We start from the raw sequence: 16,970 nt of genomic DNA on the forward strand, positions 1-16,970 counted from the left end.
CCCAGGCTGCCCTAAGCCTTGCTGAGCTCCCTGGGACATCCCAGGCTGCCCTAAGCCTTGCTGAGCTCCCTCTGACATCCCAGGCTGCCCCAAGCCTTGCTGAGCTCCCTCTGACATCCCAGGCTGCCCCAGGCCTTGCTGAGCTCCCTGGGACATCCCAGGCTGCCCCAAGCCTTGCTGAGCTCCCTGGGACATCCCAGGCTGCCCCAAGCCTTGCTGAGCTCCCTGGGACATCCCAGGCTGCCCTAAGCCTTGCTGAGCTCCCTCTGACATCCCAGGCTGCCCTAAGCCTTGCTGAGCTCCCTCTGACATCCCAGGCTGCCCCAGGCCTTGCTGAGCTCCCTCTGACATCCCAGGCTGCCCCAGGCCTTGCTGAGCTCCCTGGGACATCCCAGGCTGCCCCAGGCCTTGCTGAGCTCCCTGGGACATCCCAGGCTGCCCTAAGCCTTGCTGAGCTCCCTCTGACATCCCAGGCTGCCCTAAGCCTTGCTGAGCTCCCTGGGACATCCCAGGCTGCCCCAAGCATTGCTGAGCTCCCTCTGACATCCCAGGCTGCCCCAAGCCTTGCTGAGCTCCCTCTGACATCCCAGGCTGCCCTAAGCCTTGCTGAGCTCCCTGGGACATCCCAGGCTGCCCCAAGCCTTGCTGAGCTCCCTGGGACATCCCAGGCTGCCCTAAGCCTTGCTGAGCTCCCTCTGACATCCCAGGCTGCCCCAAGCCTTGCTGAGCTCCCTGGGACATCCCAGGCTGCCCCAAGCCTTGCTGAGCTCCCTCTGACATCCCAGGCTGCCCTAAGCCTTGCTGAGCTCCCTCTGACATCCCAGGCTGCCCCAAGCCTTGCTGAGCTCCCTCTGACATCCCAGGCTGCCCTAAGCCTTGCTGAGCTCCCTCTGACATCCCAGGCTGCCCTAAGCCTTGCTGAGCTCCCTGGGACATCCCAGGCTGCCCCAAGCCTTGCTGAGCTCCCTGGGACATCCCAGGCTGCCCTAAGCCTTGCTGAGCTCCCTCTGACATCCCAGGCTGCCCTAAGCCTTGCTGAGCTCCCTCTGACATCCCAGGCTGCCCCAGGCCTTGCTGAGCTCCCTCTGACATCCCAGGCTGCCCCAGGCCTTGCTGAGCTCCCTGGGACATCCCAGGATGCCCCAAGCCTTGCTGAGCTCCCTGGGACATCCCAGGCTGCCCTAAGCCTTGCTGAGCTCCCTGGGACATCCCAGGCTGCCCCAAGCCTTGCTGAGCTCCCTCTGACATCCCAGGCTGCCCCAAGCCTTGCTGAGCTCCCTGGGACATCCCAGGCTGCCCCAAGCCTTGCTGAGCTCCCTCTGACATCCCAGGCTGCCCTAAGCCTTGCTGAGCTCCCTCTGACATCCCAGGCTGCCCCAAGCCTTGCTGAGCTCCCTCTGACATCCCAGGCTGCCCCAAGCCCTGCTGAGCTCCCTGGGACATCCCAGGCTGCCCCAAGCCTTGCTGAGCTCCCTCTGACATCCCAGGCTGCCCCAGGCCTTGCTGAGCTCCCTGGGACATCCCAGGCTGCCCTAAGCCTTGCTGAGCTCCCTGGGACATCCCAGGCTGCCCTAAGCCTTGCTGAGCTCCCTGGGACATCCCAGGCTGCCCCAAGCCTTGCTGAGCTCCCTCTGACATCCCAGGCTGCCCCAAGCCTTGCTGAGCTCCCTGGGACATCCCAGGCTGCCCTAAGCCTTGCTGAGCTCCCTCTGACATCCCAGGCTGCCCTAAGCCTTGCTGAGCTCCCTGGGACATCCCAGGCTGCCCTAAGCCTTGCTGAGCTCCCTGGGACATCCCAGGCTGCCCTAAGCATTGCTGAGCTCCCTCTGACATCCCAGGCTGCCCTAAGCCTTGCTGAGCTCCCTCTGACATCCCAGGCTGCCCTAAGCCTTGCTGAGCTCCCTCTGACATCCCAGGCTGCCCCAAGCCTTGCTGAGCTCCCTGGGACATCCCAGGCTGCCCCAAGCCTTGCTGAGCTCCCTGGGACATCCCAGGCTGCCCTAAGCCTTGCTGAGCTCCCTCTGACATCCCAGGCTGCCCCAAGCCTTGCTGAGCTCCCTCAGACATCCCAGGCTGCCCCAAGCCTTGCTGAGCTCCCTGGGACATCCCAGGCTGCCCCAAGCCTTGCTGAGCTCCCTGGGACATCCCAGGCTGCCCCAAGCCTTGCTGAGCTCCCTGGGACATCCCAGGCTGCCCTAAGCCTTGCTGAGCTCCCTGGGACATCCCAGGCTGCCCCAAGCCTTGCTGAGCTCCCTCTGACATCCCAGGCTGCCCCAAGCCTTGCTGAGCTCCCTGGGACATCCCAGGCTGCCCCAAGCCTTGCTGAGCTCCCTGGGACATCCCAGGCTGCCCCAAGCCTTGCTGAGCTCCCTGGGACATCCCAGGCTGCCCCAAGCCTTGCTGAGCTCCCTCTGACATCCCAGGCTGCCCCAAGCCTTGCTGAGCTCCCTGGGACATCCCAGGCTGCCCCAAGCCTTGCTGAGCTCCCTGGGACATCCCAGGCTGCCCCAAGCCTTGCTGAGCTCCCTGGGACATCCCAGGCTGCCCTAAGCCTTGCTGAGCTCCCTGGGACATCCCAGGCTGCCCCAAGCCTTGCTGAGCTCCCTCTGACATCCCAGGCTGCCCCAAGCCTTGCTGAGCTCCCTGGGACATCCCAGGCTGCCCCAAGCCTTGCTGAGCTCCCTGGGACATCCCAGGCTGCCCCAAGCCTTGCTGAGCTCCCTCTGACATCCCAGGCTGCCCCAAGCCTTGCTGAGCTCCCTGGGACATCCCAGGCTGCCCCAAGCCTTGCTGAGCTCCCTGGGACATCCCAGGCTGCCCTAAGCCTTGCTGAGCTCCCTCTGACATCCCAGGCTGCCCCAAGCCTTGCTGAGCTCCCTCAGACATCCCAGGCTGCCCCAAGCCTTGCTGAGCTCCCTGGGACATCCCAGGCTGCCCCAAGCCTTGCTGAGCTCCCTGGGACATCCCAGGCTGCCCCAAGCCTTGCTGAGCTCCCTGGGACATCCCAGGCTGCCCCAAGCCTTGCTGAGCTCCCTGGGACATCCCAGGCTGCCCCAAGCCTTGCTGAGCTCCCTGGGACATCCCAGGCTGCCCCAAGCCTTGCTGAGCTCCCTGGGACATCCCAGGCTGCCCTAAACCTTGCTGAGCTCCCTCAGACATCCCAGGCTGCCCTAAGCCTTGCTGAGCTCCCTGGGACATCCCAGGCTGCCCCAAGCCTTGCTGAGCTCCCTGGGACATCCCAGGCTGCCCCAAGCCTTGCTGAGCTCCCTCTGACATCCCAGGCTGCCCTAAGCCTTGCTGAGCTCCCTGGGACATCCCAGGCTGCCCCAAGCCTTGCTGAGCTCCCTGGGACATCCCAGGCTGCCCTAAACCTTGCTGAGCTCCCTCTGACATCCCAGGCTGCCCCAAGCCTTGCTGAGCTCCCTGGGACATCCCAGGCTGCCCCAGGCCTTGCTGAGCTCCCTGGGACATCCCAGGCTGCCCCAAGCCTTGCTGAGCTCCCTCTGACATCCCAGGCTGCCCCAAGCCTTGCTGAGCTCCCTGGGACATCCCAGGCTGCCCCAAGCCTTGCTGAGCTCCCTGGGACATCCCAGGCTGCCCTAAGCCTTGCTGAGCTCCCTCTGACATCCCAGGCTGCCCTAAGCCTTGCTGAGCTCCCTCTGACATCCCAGGCTGCCCCAGGCCTTGCTGAGCTCCCTCTGACATCCCAGGCTGCCCCAGGCCTTGCTGAGCTCCCTGGGACATCCCAGGCTGCCCCAAGCCTTGCTGAGCTCCCTGGGACATCCCAGGCTGCCTTACCTGACTCCTTTTCAGTGTCTGACTCTGAAACTTCATCCTCAGCTTCCTCCTCTTCCTCAGAACTGGAGCTGCTGGAGTCCTTGTTCTCTTCCTCCATTTCCATGGACTTCAGTGTCTCCTCCTCATAGAGAATCTTCTCCTTGCTGCAAGGCAGAGGAATGTTAAGGACTCCCAGGCTGAGGGAGTTATTTCTGAGTGCTGCTTCTCAGGAACATGCAGAGATGCTTTGCTACATATAGCACCAGCAAGAGGACAACATCCATCCCCAGCCTCAGCCCCCCAGCACTCCCAGCACTGCCCATTGCCAGGGATTCCAGTCCCAGCCTCACACTTCCTACTTCTCAATCCCCCAATGCCTGCTGGGGCTCTTTCCCCAGCTCCACACAAGCCCTCAGCTGGGCTGCTTGGCTCCATGCAGCTGCAGAGCTGCACTTCCCAGCCCCAAGGTCAACCTGCTGCTCAGGCAGAGCTGCAGGACCATGCAGCAGCACAGCCTCTTGCTCTGCCTTTCAGTGGGAGTGTTCAGGAGCAGCCAAAGCTGTATGGGAGAGAAAGCAAGCATGAAATGGAGAGCAGTGCTGGGAGGCTCTGTTCAAGGAGAGGGAACTGCTTGAGAGGGTCCAGCCCAGAGCCCCAGAGCTGCTGCAGGCAGTGGAACATCTCCCTGTGAGCACAGCTGAGGCAGCTGGGGCTGGGAGCTGGGAGCAGAGCAGCCTGAGGGCTGTCCTCAGTGCTGGGGATAAAGCTGTGCAGGGCTGGAGCCAGGCTCTGCTCAGGGATGGCCAAGCACAGTACAAGGGGCACTGGGGGCAAGCTGGAGCAGAGCAGCTGCCAGGGGAGCAGGAGGGGAAACTTTGTCCCTGGGAAGGTGACAGAACCTGGAGCAGGCTGCCCAGAGAGGTTGTGGAGTCTCCTGCTCTGGAGCCTTTCCAGCCCCCTCCAGCCCCTACCACTCTGTGACTCTCCTCAGCCCTCTCAACTACTGAAAGGCCTCCAGGAGGTGTCCCTGGAGCCTCTTCCCCAGGCTGAGCCACCCCAACCCTCAGCCCTTCTTCAGAGGTTGTTCCATCTCTTGTTTCTGTGTCCCCTCTCTGGTCCTGCACCACCCCATCCATGTCCCTCCTGTGCTAAGGGCTCCAGAGCTGGCCACAGGCTTCCAGCTGCAGGTCTCAGCAGAGCAGAGGAGGAGCAAATGCCCCTGGGGAGGATTGTGAGCAGGGTTCTTCCCTGCAGCCCTCTCTGGGCAGCCTGCTCCAGGCTGTGCAGTCTCCTCTGCAGCCCTCTCTGGGCAGCCTGCTCCAGGCTGTGGAGTCTCCTACCCTGCAGCCCTCTCTGGGCAGCCTGCTCCAGGCTGTGGAGTCTCCTTCCCTGCAACCCTCTCTGGGCAGCCTGCTCCAGGCTGTGGAGTCTCCTCTGCAGCCCCCTCTGGGCAGCCTGCTCCAGGCTGTGGAGCCTCCTTCCCTGCAGCCCCCTCTGGGCAGCCTGCTCCAGGCTGTGGAGTCTCCTCTGGAGCCCTCTCTGGGCAGCCTGCTCCAGGCTGTGGAGTCTCCTCTGGAGCCCTCTCTGGGCAGCCTGCTCCAGGCTGTGGAGTCTCCTCTGGAGCCCTCTCTGGGCAGCCTGCTCCAGGCTGTGGAATCTCCTTCCCTGCAGCCCTCTCTGGGCAGCCTGCTCCAGGCTGTGCAGTCTCCTCTGGAGCCCTCTCTGGGCAGCCTGCTCCAGGCTGTGGAGTCTCCTCTGGAGCCCTCTCTGGGCAGCCTGCTCCAGGCTGTGGAGTCTCCTTCCCTGCAGCCCTCTCTGGGCAGCCTGCTCCAGGCTGTGGAGTCTCCTTCCCTGGAGCCCTCTCTGGGCAGCCTGCTCCAGGCTGTGGAGTCTCCTCTGGAGCCCTCTCTGGGCAGCCTGCTCCAGGCTGTGGAGTCTCCTCTGGAGCCCTCTCTGGGCAGCCTGCTCCAGGCTGTGGAGTGTCCTCTGGAGCCCTCTCTGGGCAGCCTGCTCCAGGCTGTGGAGTCTCCTTCCCTGCAGCCCCCTCTGGGCAGCCTGCTCCAGGCTGTGGAGTCTCCTCTGGAGCCCTCTCTGGGCAGCCTGCTCCAGGCTGTGGAGTCTCCTCTGGAGCCCTCTCTGGGCAGCCTGCTCCAGGCTGTGGAGTCTCCTCTGGAGCCCTCTCTGGGCAGCCTGCTCCAGGCTGTGGAGTCTCCTTCCCTGCAGCCCTCTCTGGGCAGCCTGCTCCTTCCCTGGAGCCTTTCCAGCCCCCCCTGGATGTGTTCTGAGTGCCCTGCCCTGGGGCCCTGCTCTGCCAGGGCAGTTTCATTCGAGGTCCCTTCCGACCCCTGAGATTCTGTGAACTTTCCCAAAGCAGCTGAGGGCTGCTGCCAGCTGCAGCTGGTGTCCCCTCCCTGCCTGAGGAGCTGCTCTGCAGCAGAGGAGGAGCCCTACCTGCTGAAGATCCTGCCCTGGGGCTTGCCGTTCATGTCCGCCTCGATCAGCTTGTTCCTCGTCTCCTTCTCGCTTCGCAGCTGCCACAGCCCAAGGAGCAGGGAGAAAGAATGAGAGGAGATCTCAGCAGGCCTCCCCAGCCCAGCCCAGCCCAGCCACTGCCACAGCACCAGGCCACCTCAGCCTCCTCAGCCCTGTGCTGCTGTGCCACAGCTCCATCCAGCACTCTGGGTGCCTGGGCCTGGAGCTCCGCCGGGGCACCGCTGCCCACCCAGCAGGGCCTTGCCCTCCAGCTCCAGCCCCACACAGCCTTCAGAGGAGTGGGCTGCAGTCCCCCCTGAGACCCAGAGTCAGATCCTGACCTCTACAGTGCTGGACATCTGCCCTCCTGTGCCTGGGCACCCATCAAATCCAGCAGGCCTCAGCTGAGCAGCTGCTGCCCTTGCAGCTGGGAGCTGCCTGCTGCCAGGGGAAGGGATGGAGAACAATCCGCTGCTGGAGCTGCCCCAGGATGGCCACTTCCAACCCCTCCCTGCACCAGCACCTCCCAGACCACCTGTGGTCACTGCAGCCACTAGACACAGAACTGGATGAGCTTTGGGGTCCCTTCCAACCAACCCATTCTGTGATCCTGTGATCTGCCCCTTCAGTGGCAGCCCAGTGGGGAACCCAAACAGCAGGATGTGACTTTGCCTTGGATTTGGCCTCAGCACTGGTTGGCTTCCCAGCCTCTCCCCTTCTACAAAGGCATGATGGATTGAAGCTGAAAGAGGCAGCCTGAGAGTGGAGAGCAGGAGAAATGTTTGGTGCTGAGGGTGGGGAGAGCCTGTGCCAGGCTGCCCAGAGAGCTGGGAGCTGCCCCAGGCCTGGCACCAGAGCAGCTCAGGTTGTGTGGGGCTGGGAGCAGCCTGCTGGGGTTGGGGCTGTCCCTGGGGGCTGGAGGAGCTGTGAAGGTCCTTCCCACCCAGATCCCTCTGTGGTTCTGCAGCTGGAATATTTTGCCCAGAGCAGCAATGTTCCTTCTGCCTTCTGCCACCACTGATGGACAAAGCAGGACCCAAGCAACCCTTCAGCAGCTCCCTCAGAAGCTGCCTTGCAGTAACTTCTCATCCAGTCAGCCTTGATGGTTGGGCTGGAGGATCCCTGAGCTAAAATAGTTCTGAGTTCTGGAGCAGTCAAGGCAGCAGAAGGGCAGTTAGAGGCTCACTGCCAAGGCTGACATCTCCAGGTCCTGCCTGGCTTAGTTATCCACAGAAGCAAGGAAGGGGTTGGGCTGGAAGGGAGCTTAAAGCTCTTCCAGCTCCAGCCCCCTGCCATGCCCAGGGACACCTCCCCCCAGCACAGCTTGCTCCAGGCCTCATCCAGCCTGGTCCTGAACACCTCCAGGCAGGGCACAGCCACAGCCTCCCTGGGCAGCCTGTGCCAGGCTCTCCCCAGCCTCACTCTCAGCAATCTCTTCCTCCTCTCCACTCTCAGTCTCTCCTCTCCCAGCTCAAAGCCATTGTTCCTCAGCCTGGCACCCCCAGCCCTTGTCAAAAGCAGGCACCAGAAGCCAAAGCTCTGCCAGGTTTTGATGTGGGAGAAGCCACATGGAGCCCAGCAGAGCCATGGAGCCCAGCAGAGCCAAGGTGAGGAGCACAGCACAGGGGCACAGCACAGGGGCACAGCACAGGGGCAGAGAGTCACTGAGGCTGGAAAAGATCTCCAAGATCATCAAGCCCAAGAGTAACCTAACTGCCATGAGCAGTGCAGCACAGCCACAGCTCTCCTGAGCACCTCCAGCCATGGGGACTCCACCACCTCCCTGGGCAGCCTCTGCCAGGCCCTGACCACTCCTCCAGCAAAGACATTTGGCCTCCTCTCCAACCTCAGCCTCCCCTGGCACAACTTGAATCCTTTTCCTCTCATCCTGTCATTAGTTGCCTGGGAGGAGAGGCCAGCCCCAGCCTCACTCCAGCCTTCTTCAGGGACTTCACAGTCTCACAGTATCACCAAGGTTGGAAGAGACCTCAAAGATCATAAAGTCTAAGTTCTCACCACAGAGCTCATGACCAAACCATGGCTCCAAGGGCCACATCCAATCCCTCCTGGAACACCTCCAGGGATGGGGACTCCACCACCTCCCTGGGCAGCACATCCCAAGGGCCAACAACTCTCTCTGGGAAGAACTTTCTCCTCACCTCCAGCCTGAACCTCCCCTGGCACAGCTTGAGACTGTGTCCTCTTGTTCTGGTGCTGGCTGCCTGGGAGAAGAGCCCAACCCCCACCTGGCTCCAACCGCCCTGCAGGGAGTTGCAGAGAGCAAGAAGGTCTCCCCTGAGCCTCCTCTTCTGCAGGCTAAGCAACCCCAGCTCCCTCAGCCTCTCCTCCCAGGGCTGTGCCCCAGACCCCTCCCCAGCTTTGTTGCCCTTCTCTGGACACCTTCAAGTCTCTCAATCTCCTTCCTGACCTGAGGAGCCCAGAGCTGGACACAGGACTCCAGGTGTGGCCTAACCAATGCAGAGTCCAGGGGCACAAGGACTTCCCTGCTCCTGCTGGCCACACTCTTCCTGCTGCAGGCCAGGATGCCCTTGGCCTTCTTGGCCCCCTGGGCACACTGCTGCCTCCTGTTCAGGCAGCTGTCAATCAGCACCCCCAGCTCCCTCTCTCTTTGGCAGCTCTCAGCCACTCTGCCCCCAGCCTGCAGCTCTGCCTGGGGTTGCTGTGGCCAAGTGCAGCCCCTGGCACTGGGACTTGTTGAATGCCATCCTGTTGGCCTCTGCCCAGCTGTGCAGCCTGGCAAGGTCCCTCTGCAGAGCCCTTCTGTCCTCTAACTGACCAACCTCTGCTCCCAGCTTGCTGTCAGCTGCACATTTGCTGCTGACTGACTCCATCCCCTCCTCCAGATCATCAATGAAGATGTTAAAGAGCACAGGGCCCAGCACTGCTCCCTGGGGCACAGCACTGGTGCCTGGCTGCCAGCTGGCTGGGGCACCATTCACTTGTAGGTCAATGAGGTCTTCCCCCAACCTCCTCCAGCCTGACCACCCCCAGCTCCCTCAGCCCCTTGCATGGTGCCCTCCAACCCCCTCTCCAGCCCCCTGGCTGTTCTCTGGGCACCCTCCAGCCCCTCAATGCCTTTCCTGTACAGAGCTGCCCAGAACTGCAGCCAGGACTCAAGGTGCAGCCTCCCCAGGGCCCAGCCCAGGGGCACAACCCTGCTGCACACTGCCAGCCTGCTTCCCAAGTGTCCCTGCAGCTCCTGCTGCACACTGCCAGCCTGCTCCCCAAGTGTCCCTGCAGCTCCTGCTGCTCACTGCCAGCCTGCTCCCCAAGTGTCCCTGCAGCTCCTACTGCACACTGCCAGCCTGCTGCCAAGTGTCCCTGCAGCTCTCCTACTGCACACTGCCAGCCTGCTCCCAAGTGTCCCTGCAGCTCTCCTACTGCACACTGCCAGCCTGCTCCCAAGTGTCCCTGCAGCTCCTGCCCTGCTCCTGCTGCCCACACCACTGCTGATCCAGGCCAGGCTCTGGTGGCCTTCTTGGCCCCCCCTGGGCACACTGCTGGCTCATGTTGAGCCACCATCCACCAACACCCTCAGGTCTTTTTCTGCTGGTCCAGCCACTGCCCCAGGCCTGCAGTGTTGCTTGGGGTTGGTGCGAGCCAAGAGCAGGACCTGACCCTTGGCCTTGTTCAACCTCAGCCCACTGAGCTCAGCTCTGCAGACCCTCCAGCAGCTGAACACTGCCACCCAACCCAGTGTCATCTGCAACCTGACTGAGGGTGCCCCCAATGCCCTGATCCAGATCATTGATAGATGATCCCTGGAGGTGTTTGCAGCCAGGCTGGAGGTGGCTGTGAGCAAGCTGCTGCGGTGTGAGGTGTCCCTGCCCATGGCAGGGGGCTGGAGCTGGCTGAGCCTTGAGCTCCCTTCCAGCCCTGCCAGCTCTGTGACTGCATGATGAGGGGAGCTGGCCCCAAGCCCAGGGGGACACAAGCAGAGCTGCTCCAGGAGCTCCTTGCTCCAGGCCAGGACACTGCTCCACTACAAGCTTTAGATTAGAAGGCAATGTGCTCTGAGAGGCATCTTCCTGTGCCAGCAGGGCTGTGGGGGCACTGCTGCCTCCTCCTCAGCCAGCAGCAGGATGCTATTTGAAGTGCTGCAATGGCACATGAGAAGCACACGTGGGGAGGTGGCACAGCCACTGAAGAGCCACTGGGAGAGGATCTGGATCCCTCTCCTCCTCCCAGTCCTCCAGCAGCTCACCACACTCATCTCATGCCTGGGGAAGCCTCTTCATTGATGATCTGGATGAGGGCATTGAGTCCATCAGCAGTGAATGTGCAGCTGACAGCAAGCTGGGGGCAGGAGTTGATCTGCTGGAGGGCAGAGAGGCTCTGCAGAGGGACCTGGCCAGGCTGGGCAGATGGGCAGAGGCCAAGGGCAGGAGACTGAACACATCCAAGTGCCAGGGGCTGCACATTGGCCACAGCAACCCCAGGCAGTGCTACAGGCTGGGGGCAGAGTGGCTGAGAGCAGCCAGGCAGAGAGGGACCTGGGGGTGCTGGTGGATGGTAGGCTGAACAGGAGCCTGCAGTGTGCCCAGACAGCAGGGCCAAGGGCATCCTGGCCTGCAGCAGGAGCAGTGTGGCCAGCAGGAGCAGGGAGCTCATCCTGCCCCTGGCCACTGCACTGCTGAGGCCACACCTGGAGTCCTGTGTCCAGCTCTGGGCTCCTCAGGTCAGGAAGGAGGTTGAGCTGCTGGAAGGTGTCCAGAGAAGGGCAACAAAGCTGGGGAGGGGTCTGGGGCACAGCCCTGGGAGGAGAGGCTGAGGGAGCTGGGGTTGCTTAGCCTGCAGAAGAGGAGGCTCAGGGGAGACCTTCTTGCTCTCTGCAACTCCCTGCAGGGAGGTTGGAGCCAGGTGGGAGTTGGTCTCTTCTCCCAGGAAGCCAGCACCAGAACAAGAGGACACAGTCTCAAGCTGTGCCAGGGGAGGTTCAGGCTGGAGGTGAGGAGGAAGTTCTCCACAGAGAGAGTGATTGCCCATTGGGATGTGCTGCCTGGGGAGGTGGTGGAGTCCCCATCCCTGGAGGTGTTCAGGAGGAGACTTGAGAGGGTGCTTGGTGCCATGGGTGAGTTGATTAGGTGGTGTTGGATTGGATGATGGGTTGGACACCATGATCTTGAAGGTCTCTTCCAACCTGGCCTATCCTATCCTATCCTATTCCATCCTACCCTACCCTACCCTATCCTATCCTCCACTGGATCAGGTCAATTCTATTCTGTTCTCTGGCTACTGCTCACCCCTGTGGAACAGTCCCAGCCTGGGCCCAGCACCACCCCAAAGCATTCCTTGTTGCTGCCTGCCCCTTCCCTGCAGGGTCCTGGTGCAGTCAGAGGGGAGGAAGCCCAAAGCACAGCACAGACAGTATTTACCAACACCTCATTTAGGGAGAAGCTGATTAATGCCTGGAGAGGCTCTGTGCATCTTGAAGGCTATTCAGGGCTGGCAGCAGCTGTGTTGTGATCAGAGCTGGAGCTGCACCACCCACACTGCCAGTTCCTCAAAAGCCCTCCCTGGGCTCTGTCAGCAGTGCTCTCATTCTGTCTCTGCCTCAACCCAACCTCTCCAGGGCTGTTTCACTGAGTTCATTGTGAGGATTCTGCATTAGAGAAGGTTGGGTTGGGTGTTGGAAGCACCCAAAAGATGGAATGGAGTGGAGGAGATGAAAGAGGACAAAAATGCAACCCCAAAAATAACCTCCTGGCTTCCCTTGGATCAAGAGGAATCTTTTGCTTTCCTCTCTGCTGCCTACTTCCTTCCAACCCCTGCCAGCATCCCCACTGCACTATGAAATGGCAACTTCCCATGGGGCTAAAGGCACCAAAGCTTCCAGGGAGGCCTCAGAGCAGCCTTCCAGGACCTGAAGGGCTCCAGGACAAATGGGGAGGGAGCTGGGAGAAGGGCAGGGAGGGACAGGATGAGGAACAATGGCTTTGAGCTGGGAGAGAGGAGACTGAGAGTGGAGATGAGGAAGAGATTGTGAGAGTGAAGCTGTGGAGACTCTGGCACAGGCTGCCCAGGGAGGCTGTGGATGGTCAAGGCCAGGCTGGATGAGGCCCTGGGCTGGTGGGAGCCCATGGCAAGGGGTTGGAGCTGGATGATCTCTCAGGCCCTTTGCAACCCAACCCACACTGTGAGTCCAGGAATTCCCTGATGTTTACAACCTCTTCTGCCTCCAGAGTGTCCCTGCTGTGCCTGCAGCTCCTGCTGCACACTGCCAGCCTGCTCCCAAGTGTCCCTGCAGCTCCTGCTGCACACTGCCAGCCTGCTCCCAAGTGTCCCTGCAGCTCCTGCTGCACACTGCCAGCCTGCTCCCAAGTGTCCCTGCAGCTCCTGCTGCACACTGCCAGCCTGCTCCCAAGTGTCCCTGCAGTTCTCCTGCTCCACACTGCTTCCTCAGGTGCCTGCCCCAAGCTGCCTTGAATAATCCCTCAGTAACAAAGAGCCATTGGATGCTGCAGAGCTTGCCAGCCAACAAAAGGCACTGCAGAACAACTCCAAGGCTGAGCTGGATGCTCCCTCCCAGGTGCCACCCTTCTGCATGTCAGCACTCTGCTGACCTTCTGCTGCTCCCCTCCAGCCCTCTCCTCTTCCACCTCCTCACAGTCCTGCTGTAATGAAAGATTCCCAATGACTAACCCAAAATAATTAGCTGGGCCTCAGCTTCCCCAGCTCTGCTGACAGCATATGGCTTGGAGAAGAGCCCTGGGTGCACAGGTAATTGGAGAGGTGGAAAGTGATCTGCCAGAGACTCACCACGCTCTGCTTCTTCTGCAGCATCTCCAGGTGCTCCACCAGGCCCTCGTCGGCCACGTCGAAGGGAGTCTGCCCCTGGTGCAGGGAGAGAGCCAAGAGGAGAGGCCATGTGCCACGGGCTTGAGGCTCCCTTTTGTCCTTCCCTCTTTTCAGTGTGCTCCACACCCTCCCTGCCCAAGCACTGAGTAACAAACCCTTTGGTTCAGCCCAGAGCACAGTCTCACAGTCTCACAGTATCACCAAGGCTGGAAGAGACCTCGAGGATCATCGAGTCCAAGCTGTCACCACAGACCCCATGACCAAACCATGGCTCCAAGTGCCACATCCAATCCCCTCTGGAACACCTCCAGGGATGGGGACTCCATCACCTCCCTGGGCAGCACATCCCAAGGGCCAACAACTCTCTCAGGGAAGAACTTTCTCCTCACCTCCAGCCTAAACTTCCCCTGGCACAGCCTGAGACTGTGGCCTCTTGTTCTGGTGCTGGCTGCCTGGGAGAAGAGCCCAACCCCCACCTGGCTCCAACCTCCCTGCAGGGAGTTGCAGAGAGCAAGAAGGTCTCCCCTGAGCCTCCTCTTCTGCAGGCTAAGCAACCCCAGCTCCCTCAGCCTCTCCTCCCAGGGCTGTGCCCCAGACCCCTCCCCAGCTTTGTTGCCCTTCTCTGGACACCTTCAAGTCTCTCAATCTCCTTCCTGACCTGAGGAGCCCAGAGCTGGACACAGGACTCCAGGTGTGGCCTAACCAATGCAGAGTCCAGGGGCACAAGGACTTCCCTGCTCCTGCTGGCCACACTCTTCCTGCTGCAGGCCAGGATGCCCTTGGCCTTCTTGGCCCCCTGGGCACACTGCTGCCTCCTGTTCAGGCAGCTGTCAATCAGCACCCCCAGCTCCCTCTCTCTTTGGCAGCTCTCAGCCACTCTGACCCCAGCCTGCAGCTCTGCCTGGGGTTGCTGTGGCCAAAGTGCAGCCCCTGGCACTGGGACTTGTTGAATGCCATCCTGTTGGCCTCTGCCCAGCTGTGCAGCCTGGCAAGGTCCCTCTGCAGAGCCCTTCTGTCCTCTCACTGACCAACCTCTGCTCCCAGCTTGCTGTCAGCTGCACATTTGCTGCTGACTGACTCCATCCCCTCCTCCAGATCATCAATGAAGATGTTAAAGAGCACAGGGCCCAGCACTGCTCCCTGGGGCACAGCACTGGTGCCTGGCTGCCAGCTGGCTGTGGCACCATTCACCACCACTCTCTGGGCTCGGCCCTGCAGTGGTGGTGGCAGCTCAGGGCCTCAGCCCAGCCATGGATGGCAGCTCCCTGCTTTGTGCTGCTCAAACCCAACAGCCAGGACCAACACAGTAGAGTCTTCAGGGGTCTAAAAAGGACACTGCTGGAGTGAGCAGGAATGGGATCAACCTCTTCCACTATGTCCCAGTGTGTGAGCCCAGCAGGGTGGGCAGCAGGGGCAGGGAGGGGATTCTGCCCTCTGCTCTGCTCTGCTCAGACCTCCCCTGCAGGGCTGGGGCAGCTCTGGAGCCCTCAGCACAGACAGGGAGCTGGGAGAGCAGGGCCAGAGGAGGCCACAGCAGTGCTGGAAGCCCTCTGCTGGGAGCCCAGGCTGGGAGGGTTGGGGTTGTGCAGCCTGGAGAGGAGAAGGCTGCAGGGAGACCTCCTGGTGGCCTTGCAGTGCTGCAAGGGCTGATGAGAGAGCTGGGCTGGGGGCTTCATGAGGTGCTGCAGTGACAGGGTGGGGGATGATGTTTTCAAACTGAGAGGAAGTTTAGAGTGGATGTTAGGAAGCAATTCCTCACTGTGAGGGTGGAGAGACACTGGCCCAGGCTGCCCTGAGTGAGGGGTGGGAGACGTCCCTTCCCTTGAGCCACCCCAGGTCACTGGGGGCAGGGAGCTCCAGTGGAAGATGTCTCTGCTGACTACAGAGGGTGTGGGACCCTTGAGGTCTCATCCAGTCCAAGCCATTCAATGGTTCTGTGATTTGGAGCTCCTGAAGTGCTGCCAGTCATGAGCAGGCCAAAAACACCTGGGAGCCATTTCCACATCCATGGCCATTGACCACATGGAGCAGGGAACAGCACCTCAGGGCACAGAGAGAGGACTCAGCTCCACTGCCACCATCACTGAAGCTGGAATCACCAGGGGATTAACACCAGGTAAGGAATCCTGATGGCCAGGCATCAAATAAACCCAGGGTACCTTGGCCATCTGGCACAGGCTGCCCAGGAGGCTGTGGCTGTCCCCTCCATGGAGGTGTTCAGGACCAGGCTGGATGAGGCCCTGAGCAAGCTGTGCTGGTGGGAGGTGTCCCTGCCCATGGCAGGGGCTTGGAACTGGATGATCTGGAAGGTCCCTTCCAACCTAAGCCACTCTCTGCAACTCCCTGAAGGGAGGTTGGAGCCAGGTGGGGGTTGGGCTCTTCTCCCAGGCAGCCAGCAGCAGAACAAGAGGACACAGTCTCAAGCTGTGCCAGGGGAGGTTCAGGCTGGAGGTCAGGAGGAAGTTCTCCACAGAGAGAGTGATTGCCCATTGGGATGTGCTGCCTGGGGAGGTGGTGGAGTCCCCATCCCTGGAGGTGTTCAGGAGGAGACTTGATAGGGTGCTTGGTGCCATGGGTTAGTTGATTTGGTGGTGTTGGATGGTAGGTTGGACTCCATGATCTTGAAGGTCTCTTCCAGCCTGGTCTGGTCTGGTCTGGTCTGGTCTATTCTATTCTATTCTATTCTATTCTATTCTATTCTATTCTATTCCATCCCATCCCATCCCATCCTATCCTATCCTATCCTATCCTTCTATTCTATTCTATTCTATTCTATTCTATTCTATTCTATTCTATTCTATTCTATTCTATTCTATTCTATTCTATTCTATTCTATTCTATTCTATTCTATTCTATTCTATTCTATTCTATTCCATGACTCCTGATCTTTCCCAGTAGCTCCTGAAGCCTTTCCTGCCTTCCTCCAGAGTCAGGACCCTTAGGGGCTCCAGCTCCTTCGTGCTGGGGGCTCTGTGAGTTCCCCAGCGCTGCCTGCAGAGGAGCTGCTGCTGCTGGGACTGCAGCAGGGGAAGCAGCCAAGCTGACTCTCCCCTGGCTGGACAATGCTTTGCCCAGGTTGTGCCAGGCCCCCTGTGCCCTCACCAGCTTGTTCCTGACGTCCATGTCGCAGAGAGCCTCGGCCAGGATGGAGCAGGCCTCCTTCACCCCCCAGTGGGCCGCAGCGTGCAGCGGGGTCCAGCCGTCGTTGTCCTGCACGTTGAGGTTAAAGCCAGCCTGGATCAGGAGCCTGAGGAAAGAAGCAGTGTTGATTTCTGCCTCTCAGGAGTGACTTCCACACAGAGGAGCTCACACTGAGAGGCACAGAGCAGGCAGCAAGGCTCACAAGGAGCCAGGAGCTCCTTAACTTCCTTGTTCACCTCAGCAACAACCACTCCAGGTGGTCCCGGGAAGAGAGGGGAATGGGAATGGGAAGGGACTGCTGTGAAAGCTGCTGGAGGTAGTGTGACTGAGGAGGTTCTCCTGCAGAAGAGGAGGCTGAGGGAGACCTCTTTGCTCTCTAGAGCTCCCTGCAGGGAGGTTGGAGTGAGGAGGGGGCAGCCTCTGTTCCTTGGTGGCAAGCAACAGGAGCAGAGACAATGGTTCCAAGCTGCCCCAGGGGAGGTTCAGGCTGGACCTGAGGAAATATTTCTGCCCTGGAAGGGATCTCAGCCATTGGCAGAGGCTGCCCAGGGCAGTGCTGCAGTCTCCATCCCTGGGGGTGCTCAGGCAGCCTGTGGCCCTGGTGCTCAGGGCCATGGTTTAATGTTAACCCTTAGTGCTGGCTGGGGGGTTGGGCTGGATGAGCTTGGAGGCCTCTTCCAGCCAGACATTTGCTGTGGTTCTCTTCCCTCTCAGCAGGTCCTAAACTGGGAGCACTTCTTCTCTGCTCTGGCACTGGGGAC

General features: G+C 60.8%; 1 protein-coding gene across 9 annotated transcripts in view; it reads right to left on the reverse strand.

Annotated features, from left to right (window-relative positions):
* PPP1R12B (protein phosphatase 1 regulatory subunit 12B) overlaps positions 1-16,970 on the reverse strand; it is a 206,482-nt gene that overhangs the window by 125,979 nt on the left and 63,533 nt on the right. For all 9 annotated transcript variants that reach the window (XR_010990646.1, XM_068164658.1, XM_068164656.1 and 6 more), the window contains exons 5-8: positions 16,171-16,315; positions 13,030-13,104; positions 6,229-6,308; positions 3,799-3,941 (exon numbers count right to left, since the gene is read on the reverse strand). Coding sequence is in view for 8 of the 9 variants with exons in the window: in XM_068164658.1 (XP_068020759.1) it covers positions 3,799-3,941; positions 6,229-6,308; positions 13,030-13,104; positions 16,171-16,315 (443 nt within the window). In the remaining variant the exon portion in view is untranslated. The remainder of the gene's footprint in view (positions 1-3,798; positions 3,942-6,228; positions 6,309-13,029; positions 13,105-16,170; positions 16,316-16,970) is intronic.

This window comes from Melanerpes formicivorus, unplaced genomic scaffold, assembly GCF_026170545.1.
Source record: "Melanerpes formicivorus ecotype bairdi unplaced genomic scaffold, bMelFor1.0.p_v2 SCAF_82, whole genome shotgun sequence".
NCBI lineage: Eukaryota > Metazoa > Chordata > Aves > Piciformes > Picidae > Melanerpes > Melanerpes formicivorus.